Source organism: Acomys minous, assembly GCF_964271855.1.
Source record: "Acomys minous genome assembly, chromosome: 10".
In the NCBI taxonomy this organism is placed as follows: domain Eukaryota; kingdom Metazoa; phylum Chordata; class Mammalia; order Rodentia; family Muridae; genus Acomys; species Acomys minous.
Window position 1 is genome coordinate 10,795,044 of NC_140491.1, and position 10,003 is coordinate 10,805,046.

General features: G+C 34.3%; 1 protein-coding gene across 1 annotated transcript; it reads right to left on the reverse strand.

Moving 5' to 3' along the window:
* Window positions 1-5,835: 5,835 nt before the first annotated feature.
* Window positions 5,836-6,317, reverse strand: LOC311606397 (BET1 homolog). The gene has a single exon (XM_084797729.1). It carries the CDS (start codon window positions 6,210-6,212, stop codon window positions 5,856-5,858), a length of 357 nt encoding a protein of 118 aa, XP_084653855.1. The 5' UTR covers window positions 6,213-6,317; the 3' UTR covers window positions 5,836-5,855.
* Window positions 6,318-10,003: the final 3,686 nt, after the last annotated feature.

Here is a 10,003-nt window from a genome sequence, read left to right on the forward strand (position 1 = left end):
TGGTTATTGAAATGCCCATAGCTATGCAAATATAAAGCCTCATATAAATCCCCATATAAAACCTCACTTTTGCTATTGAGTATTCAGTGTGCAAAATAGAAAACACAGTAAGTTAAATTATGTAATGAAGCTTTTATTTATTTATTTATTTATTTACTTACTTACTTATTTATTGCTCAGCCAGGAAATCATATGCCTTGTTTTCTTCTTTCCTGATGATTCATATCTGAAAAAGAGATGTAAAACAGTTAATATAAAATGAGCCAATTAGAAACAGAGTTTTGGAACCCATCATTTCATGTGTGTTACTTCCAGTTGTCTTGTTACTCATTTTCAAGACTATTTTGGCATAGAAAAAGATGTGATTTTCTACAATTGGATCAGTTTCCCATTACTTAGAAAAAAATTAAAAGCTAAACATCTTAGCTTTCCTTTTTCTTAAGTATTAGGCAGGCAGTAATTTGGGAATGCTTTTGTTTTTCTTTAAGTTAAAAAGAAAATAGATATATGAGAGATAGGTGCCAGGTACATAAATAGGTAAGATGTAGATAAAAGCTTAACAGATAGATAGATGATGGATCCTAGGAGCAATCTTAACAAATATTTTGAATATTGATTCTTGTAATCACAGTCATATTATTGTTACCTATAACTATTATGTTTAAGCAAAATAAAAAGTTTTATTTGTTAAAATAGTTTTAAAATTGAAAATAGATTTTTTTTTCTCATACAGTACATCTGACCACCATTTCCTTGGTCTCCACTCATCTCCAGGGACCTCCAGTCTCACCTCTTCCCCATATCCACCCACTCTCCTTCCCAAGAAGTGGCCTCCAAAAGATAAAAACCAAACACTATAAAACAAGATAGAATAAGAAAAAGGCAAGGCCCTAACATCGAGACTGAACACGGCAGCTCAACAGGATGTAGAGTCCCAAGAGAAGACAAAACAGTCTGAGACACCCCCTATTCACAAAAAAACCCACAAAGTTAACAACCTTACCACACACACAGAGGACCTTATGGAGACCTGTGAAGACCTTGTGCTTGCAGTTTCGGTCTCTGTGAGCCCAAATGAACCCTACTTGATTCACTAAGCCATGTTCTCCCAGTGTCCTTCATCATCTCTGACTCCTACAATCATTTTTCTCCATCTTCCATAGGGTTTAATGATCTCCCAGGGGAGGGACCAGATGGAGCCCTCTTATTTACCCTTTCTCCTCTTATAATGTCTTTCTTTTCCCATTTGCTGCTGGAAGTCTCTCTGATGACTTGACAAGGCACTAATATTTGAGTCAAGGAGAATATCTTTAGGGATTATCTCATTGATTTTTTTTTTATAGTTCTAAATAACATTTCTTTTTTTGTGTGTGGTTATTTTTTTTCTTTTTCTTTTTTTTTCTCTCCTTTATTAATTTATTCTTGTTACATCTCAATGGTTATCCCATCCCTTGTATCCTCCCATTCTTCCCTCCCTCCCATTTTCCCCTTATTCCCCTCCCCTATGACTGTTCCTGAGGGGGATTACCTCCCCCTCTATATGTTCATAGGGTATCAAGTCTCTTCTTGGTAACATGCTGTCCTTCCTCTGAGTGCCACCAGGTCTCCCCCTCCAGGGGACATGGTCAAAGGTGAGGCACCAGAGTATGTGAGAAAGTAATATCCCACTCTCCACTCTACTGTGGAAAGTGTTCCGTCCATTGTCTAGATCTGGGTAGGGGTTTAAGGTTTACTGCCTGTATTGTCCTTGGCTGGTGCCTTAGTTTGAGCGGGACCCCTGTGCCCAAATCTGCCTATCATAATGTTCTACTTGTAGGCTTCTAGGACCCTCTGGATCCTTCTACTTTGTCATTCTCCCATGATTCTCTCATCTAGAGTTCCACTAGAATGTCCTCCCCTCTGTCTCAGTTTCCTGGTAAGTGAAGCCTTTCGTGGGACATGCCCCTTGGGTTAATATGCAGATATAAGTGAGTATATACCATTTGAGTCTTTCTGCTTCTGGGTTAACTCACTCATTATGATCATTTCTAGCTCAATCCATTTATCCACAAATACTGGTCATTGATTGTTTTTATACCTATAGATATTTAAGGTGCATCTTTCATTAAATTGTGATATACCCACTTGGTATCACAAACTCCTATAACACTTGGCTATAGAGTTGTTCCATTTTCTAAGAAGAGAGAAGCCATTTCCCTGTCTTTCCTGAGATACTTTTGGTCATCTTTTTGAAATTTACCTTTACTTTTATAATTACATTCGATTAATACTTGGTAAAATATTGAATTTCATTCAAGTCTGAGAAAGCTCATCTTAAAACTAATGGGGTAGTTGTATGGTACCTTTTAGGATAATACCGACAAAGCATAGCAAAGCAAACCAAACATTTCATGTCTGGAATGGCTTAGTATTTGAGATGCTAATCTTATAGTCAACTCTTTCTATAATATAAGCTTTGGGAATTTAATACATTATATTTTATTTAACACTTTTGCTTCAATTATATAAAATATAATTGATTGTTGTCTAGTGGTTTCCTAAATTCAGTTCTAGATCACCAATTCTTTCCTGACTCTGTTCATTTGGATGAGAGTGCTGCTCTTTTATTACTATTATAATTTATCCAGATTACATCCTAGTTGTTATCCCCTCACCTCTATCATCCCTTTCCCACTCTCCCTCTCTCTTCTGCCCTATCCCCCTCCCCTAGACCTCTGACAGAAGGGGCCATCCTCTCCCACCCCATGACCATAGTCTATCAGGTCTCATCAGGATACCCTGCTTCTGCTTCCTCTGAGTGCCCAACAGGCCTTCCCATCAAGGAGAATTGATCAAATCTGGGGCACCAGGTTCATGTCAGAGACAGTCCTCTTCTCTTCCCACAACCATGGAGAATGAGCTGTCCATTGGCTAGATCTGAACTGGGGTCTAGGTTTTCTACATGCATTGTCCTTGGTTATTCCAATAGTTTGTGTAGCTCCAGGAGTTCCAGATCCACAGGTCTTGATGGTCACCTTGTGGGGATCCTGAACCCTCTTGTCCTTCCATTCCCCCAAGGCCCCATTCTTCCATACCACTCTCAGAACTCCACCGAGAGTCCAGCAGAGAGATGCAACATCTGTCCCATCCCCCACTGGGTGGAGCCTCTCAGAGGACATCTATGTTGGGCTAATATCCACTTGTAAGTAAGTATATACCATGCTGTCTTTCTGGGTCTGAGATACCTCAGAGGTGCTGTTTTTATGTTACATAAACTCAATGTCCTCCTATAAAACACCATAAGTAAACAAAATCTAAGTTCTAACTTTATTATTTCTATTAAATCCATCAATATTTAATTAAAATATTTCATTAGTTATTTTATGTGTATATGTGAGGCACAAAGTAAGGTGTCAATGTGTATATGTGTATGTATATGCCTGTTTGTCTGTCTGGATGTGTGTGTGTGTGTGTGTGTGTGTGAGAGAGAGAGAGAGAAAGAGAGAGAGAGTCTTATGTTTAGTCCAGGCAAGCTTTAAATTTAATATCTTCAACCTCTAAGTACTGTTGTTGCAAAAATTTGTTCCAATATTCAGCAAAAATTGGTCTTTAAAGAAAATTTATATATAAGCTTTTCTCACAGAGTATGGCATTTTAAGGCATGGTGTCATTATTTTTTCCCTAACTAACACACTTAAGATTCTCTGAAATATAGACTCTGTCCTTAGACACGTGATATTTTAAAATCATAATTATTTTTAGACTGTAAGAATATTGAAAATGCTCCAGGTATCAAAATATAGTTAACATAGAATATGTGTTAGAAATTTTGTATATAAACAACACCGTAAGTTATTAAGTAAAGATTCTTCATTTTCTCAGTTCATCGGTGATCATAAACACATGGAAGAGTTATGTATTATTCACAAGGATAAATAGGAATTGACCCTTTTTTTCCCAGACAGCATGAGTGTTAGATACAATTAGCATAACACAATAAGGCTGGATTTCAGCCAAATGTGTTTGTTATCTTTTCTTCTTCCTTAAGGAATTTGTGTACTTTTAAAGTAAACATGCTGTATCTATATTAGTCTCATATTGATTAATATTGACCAAAACCCTACTATGTTCAAAGATTTTTTTGTTTTTTAAATATTTTACATATACATTTATATTATTACACATATATACAATATAGCAAGAAGAACCATGACATTTAGGAATTATATAAATGTTACATTCTTAGCGTTTTGGATATTTGTATTTGGCATCCTTGAAGAAAACATCTTTCTCATCTTGGTGTGTCTAAAATTCTGAATGTAAATCAATATCTATCATATCTCATCATTATCACATTAAAACATCTATCCAGACCTAAAAACATCTTAACCCCTAAACAACTAAGCTTAATTGTAGAATTAAACTATCTGGTCTTCAACCCCATCAGAGACTTGAGAAGGAATAAAATTGATTACCTGAGTATACCAGGAGTGCAGGTTAGTAGCTTTCTAAACAAACCACTGGGGGAAAAAATGTCCTGTTTCTACCACAGACAGGATTCTGCATAAAAAAGGGCAAGTTTAGATGCAGGAGGATTCGATGCTAAACTCTGCAAACACAGGTTAAGCAAGTCCTCAGTACTTCCTGCCTCACAAATATGTCTGTCAATAATGCAATAGAAGGCATCCTCCAATGGTATAGAAAGTTTTGGGTGGTTCTTCAGGCAGCACACTGTCCCTGTGCAAAGATTTTTATCAATGTGGATTGTCTCTCTTTAGTATATTTTATAGCGATTTTACAAAACTAAATAAAAACAGACTTTAGATTTGAGATCATTTAGAAGTCCTTGCTAAATTGTTTTTTTTTTTTTTCTGAATGATTGCTAAATTATTCCATCTGTGAGATTGTGGGTCTTGACAATATTACTTTGATGACAGAAACTATATCTGTATCTCCACACAGAACTTAAGTATTATATGCTGTTCAGTTAAAGGAACACACTTGGAAGGAGAAACAGCTAAATTTATGCACTCTAAGGAGACTTTCACAGTTTATTTCTCTGAGTTTCAAAGACTTCAATTTTGTTGTTGTTTTTTTCTCTCTCATTCCTGGTGAGCATGATCAGGGAAAAGCACCAATAATAATAGAGGCATTTGAACTGCTGCAAATTTTGAAGTGGAAACTCTTGCCAGCAAACACCAGCTGTACTGTGATCTTTTACTGCTGTCTCATTTCCCTATTCAACAGCTTCATTCTTCCTTTCTATCCTAGCGTCAATGTGTGTAGTGAGAATTTCAGATCTTAGTACATAATTTTGAGTGCCTGAAAAAAAAATCATACAGTTGCTACGATAAGGAAATTTAAGATAAGCAACAACAAAGAGGAGAAAAAAAAATAGTGCTCTTGGCATCAGTTTAATTGCTTCCATTTTCAAAGCATAGGCAGGGATCCTATTTGCATCAAATCTGTTAGAGCAGTGATTACTCTGCCAGACAATATTAAATGGCTATGCACACTATCTCCATAAGATGGTGATACAGAGCTGGAACCACAAAGCTTTGATGAATACTTTACGAAACTCAAAGTAAAACAACGTCAACAACTACAATAACACAACAATAAGTGAACAAGAAAAAAGAATTTTAACGAATTACAAAACTGAGCATTGGAAAATTTTAAAAATCAATTGAGTTTAAAATTTTTGTTATCAAAACATCATAACCAGTTTCTTATAGTGCTTTATATATTTTCATCTAATGTTGAGACAGTTAGTGTTGTGGGAGTTTATGGAGCATATTATTATTACAAGAATGCTTGATAATTATTTGAAATATTTTAGATTATACAAAATATGTATTTTATACTCTTTTTTTGCATCATCTCAGTTTAATAATCCAATAAATGACAAAAAAGACAAACAATGAAAACAGCATCATATAGCATAGCAATTTCATTTGGCTTCCTCTGGACAAAATCTTCAGTCTTCCCATGGTTTTACCTAGAAATCCAGTTGTAGAATCAAACTGTGAATCCATTTCAGATAATAGTTTGTTTTGATTTTTAACTTCATGGCCTATTTCAATGGATAGAGATTTCATAGCAGTTACTTTGCTTCTCAAACTTTCAGTGAGTCTCTCGTTCTCTTCCTCAAAGGCATTGTATCCACTGTTGGCATAGCCAAAGTTGCCACAGCTGCCAGGAGGTGCGCCTTCACCCAGGCCTGAACGCCTCATCCTTCCAGGAGAGGGAAAGGCAGGCAAGGACGAGTGGGCAGGAAAAGGCCAGGGTCACCTGACCTCGGATTCAGTCCCAGGGACTCTCAGAGCACCAACTTTTTGCCTCAGCGTATTTTATACTCTTAATGTCTACATTGGCTCCATGTATTCAGTGTATGACTTCATTACTGAAATTACAAAGGAAGGAGAAGTAAACTCTTTACAGCAGTGTGAGCATGCAGGTTTACAGAACAAACACCGAAACCATCGACATGAGACACAGCTTTCTGCCCTACCTGAACATTTATATGCTGTCACTCACTATTTCCGGTCTCAAGACTTTGAATCTTTGGGCTATGCATTTAAACACATCAAAACGATTCTGTTTTTCATTTTGTTCAAGAGTTAGTCATAATCTGTACACTGCCTCACGTGATGTTTGTGAAGTGTCTGCTTTTGGCCAACGAGAGATTATTTAGAGCAGGCATTCTGCCATCCCCTTCCTTCCATAATCAAATCAATAATAATACAGAAGTGAAAAAAAAATCACTACCAGCAGGGAGTTTTATAATCATGAGTTTTCAAACGTACATTAGGGATGTAAAGTTCATAGATCATTTATAAAATAATTTATTCTTTATTATTAAGAATTTATTGTCAAAACTATACAGAAACTATAGTAAGACACAGGACTCAAATCCAATATTAATTATACCAACACTTCACCAGATTCTGTCATTTTCACACAAAAAGAACTGAATAAGTACACTTCAAGTCTTCTGAATTTGCACCTGTCCTGGGAAGTTGTCTACGTATGTCCTTCAGTGATGCCCAGCACCACTGGAAACCAACAGATGTGGTACCTTGACTCTAGGACCCCAATGGTATAAACCAAGTGTCCCTTTTTTTCCTTAAAATTTACTTATGCTATATTATTGTGTTATTGGCAACAGCAGAAGAAGAGCAATTAAGAAAGCAAAAAAGTAAAAAAGGAGGCCAAATGAGATTATTAAACACAAAATGTAAATATGAAACAGGATTATGTTAATGCTACATCTCTCTCTCTGGTTTAATATTTTTCTAAGAAGTGAACCTGGCAAGCATCTTTAGCTTCACTTAAGAATCTCTGTTACTTTATTATTATTATTATTATCATTATTATTATTATTATTATTATTATTATTATTATTATTATTAATTTTATTTTATTAATTTAGAAAGAGAGAGAAAGAACAAAGTTGGGTAGGTAGAAAGATGGGGAGTAAATGGGAGGAATAGATGTAACAAAATCTATTGTGTGAAACATTTTTTAAATAAAATGGAATTAAGAGATTAAAAAAAAAGAAAAAAGGATCTCTGTTCCATTGTAGGGAGGGGATGAGGAGTATGATAAAATACATTATATAAAACTTTCAGAGATATCTATCTGGCTGGATATCATGAACTGGTGCTAGGCATCACTGAAGGAGATCAAAGGATCTTTGCTAGTCCACTCTAGCTTTCAGAGAAAGTGGTCATTATAGTGCCTGACTAAAAGTCAACCATGATGTTCATAAAGGTTGAAAGATGCCACTGTCTCACACTTCTAAAGCCACTTCAGATTTGCACATTTTCAGCCTACATCATAGCTTTGACTAATATGATGGTGTTCAAGGCAGGGTATAATGACGCTCTTCCCTCTGGATAGTATCAGGATATAATTCAAGCCATAATATAATGAAGAATAAAACACAGGCCTATGGAGGCAAAGGGAATGGAAAACAGATATTCAACAATCCTCTCAGGTGTGGCTCTTCATGCATCTAATCATTCTGTTCAGGAAGTTTGGGCAGAGGCTCTCTAGTTTCAAATTCTACACAATGAAATTACACCTGGAAGCAAACACACAGAAAACAAAACAAAAAGAATGTCTGTATTTCCTTAAACTCATCTTTTTGATAGAATTTGATGACTCCATTTTTAAGAAGATTTTATGACTTCTACTTCAACACTATTTAATAAATTATTTATTTGGTGGTAATTGTCTATAAGTAATGTCAAGTCAGACCTTTCTATTTTGAAGCTATACTACATTCCTACATAAGTTAAACAGCTTACAAGTTGGGTTGAGTGAGTCAATTTAGTACGTTTGTAAATTATTAAATGTAACTAATTGACCATGAAATTATACATATATTTATCATGTACAACATAATGGTTGTAAGTATATATTTATTCTTACATTGTGACATGACAAAGCTGATTACCGTATTAATTTCATGTCATTATTTTTAGTGTTTCCACTTTCACTTTTTCTGTTTCTTTGGTTGTTTTTTGCTTGTTCTTTCTTTCTTTCTTTCTTTCTTTCTTTCTTCCTTCCTTCCTTCCTTCCTTCCTTCCTTCCTTCCTCTTTTTGAAAGAAGGTATTACTGTGTAGCCAGGCTGGCCTGGAACTTGATCTGTATACCAGGTTGACCTCAAAACCAAAGAAACCTGCCAAAATGATGGGATTAAAGATGCTCAGTGGATAATTCAAATATAAGATTATTCTTCATACACATTGTATATAAATATTTCTACTCCAATATGAGATATTGTACCCAATAATTCAATTATAATATATGGTTCACTTTCAATACTTTGAAAGTGCTAATACATGCTGTTTGTGATAAATAGGTTCTACAAGTTAATTGTTAGTTGATCAAATCATGGTCATATCAATTACTAGTCTATTTCTACCACAAGAATACCCATCCAAGGTGTAACAGGTATATATGATTCTATAGAAAGATAAGGTAAAATAGATAAGGTCTTCAAAAACCTCTGAGACCTACAGAATAAAGCATTTAAAGATATTTTTATTATTTCAAAAATACACTTACAATGAGACAGGTTAACTCCTGGCAACACCCAGTCTACCTCAAAGAAGATGATGAGCATCAAATAATCTCCTTATAGAGATGGCTTCAAATGTGGCAAACTAGCTACTGGGGAAAATATTCTTCATAATATATAACCATTATCAGAGTTGTTCATTCATATGATAGCACTTTTGTTTATGTAATTAATCATTTTATTAATTAATTTAAATTATTAACTATACATAATTGTTTATTTTAATTATTGTAAATATAATTATTTCAATTATATTAAGTCATAAGAATTTATTATTTAATAAATTAATCTAAATTATTTAAAATTAACTTTAATTAATTAATTAAGTTAATTTTCCATAGTAGCTGTACTAATTTACATTCATTTTTATGAAAATTGGTGAAAAAAAGGGAAGGAAGGAATTTTCAAATATTGATTTTTTATGCATTTTCAGAGTTAGTCTTTTTAAATTATCTAATCTGCTCAAAGCAATATATTGAATAAAATTCTTTTCCTACTAAAATTCCAGTGACTTTTTTCAACAAATTATGAAGTTTATCAGGTATATATTTATGCAAGTATAAAAAGAAAAGAAATGTTCCACAAAAATCAAACCTAGAAATGTACCAATACATGATACATAAACGTACTACAAAGCCATAGAAAATAAAGCAGCATGGTCCCTACATTAAAAACAGATAAATAAAGTAATATAAAATACAAAAACTACAAAGAAATCTACACACTAATGTCTGACTAAAAAATATTATGTCTCCAATTAACGATGTTGAGACCCTTGACAACTACACACAGAAGTAGAAAATAAGACTTTCATTTATTCCAAGTTAAAATCTAATGTTGGGAAAGAAACAAAATTTTCTTGAAGTTGCTCTGGGCAATGATCTTTCATATACTATCTCAACAGATGAAAATGGAAGCAAAATAGGACAATTAGA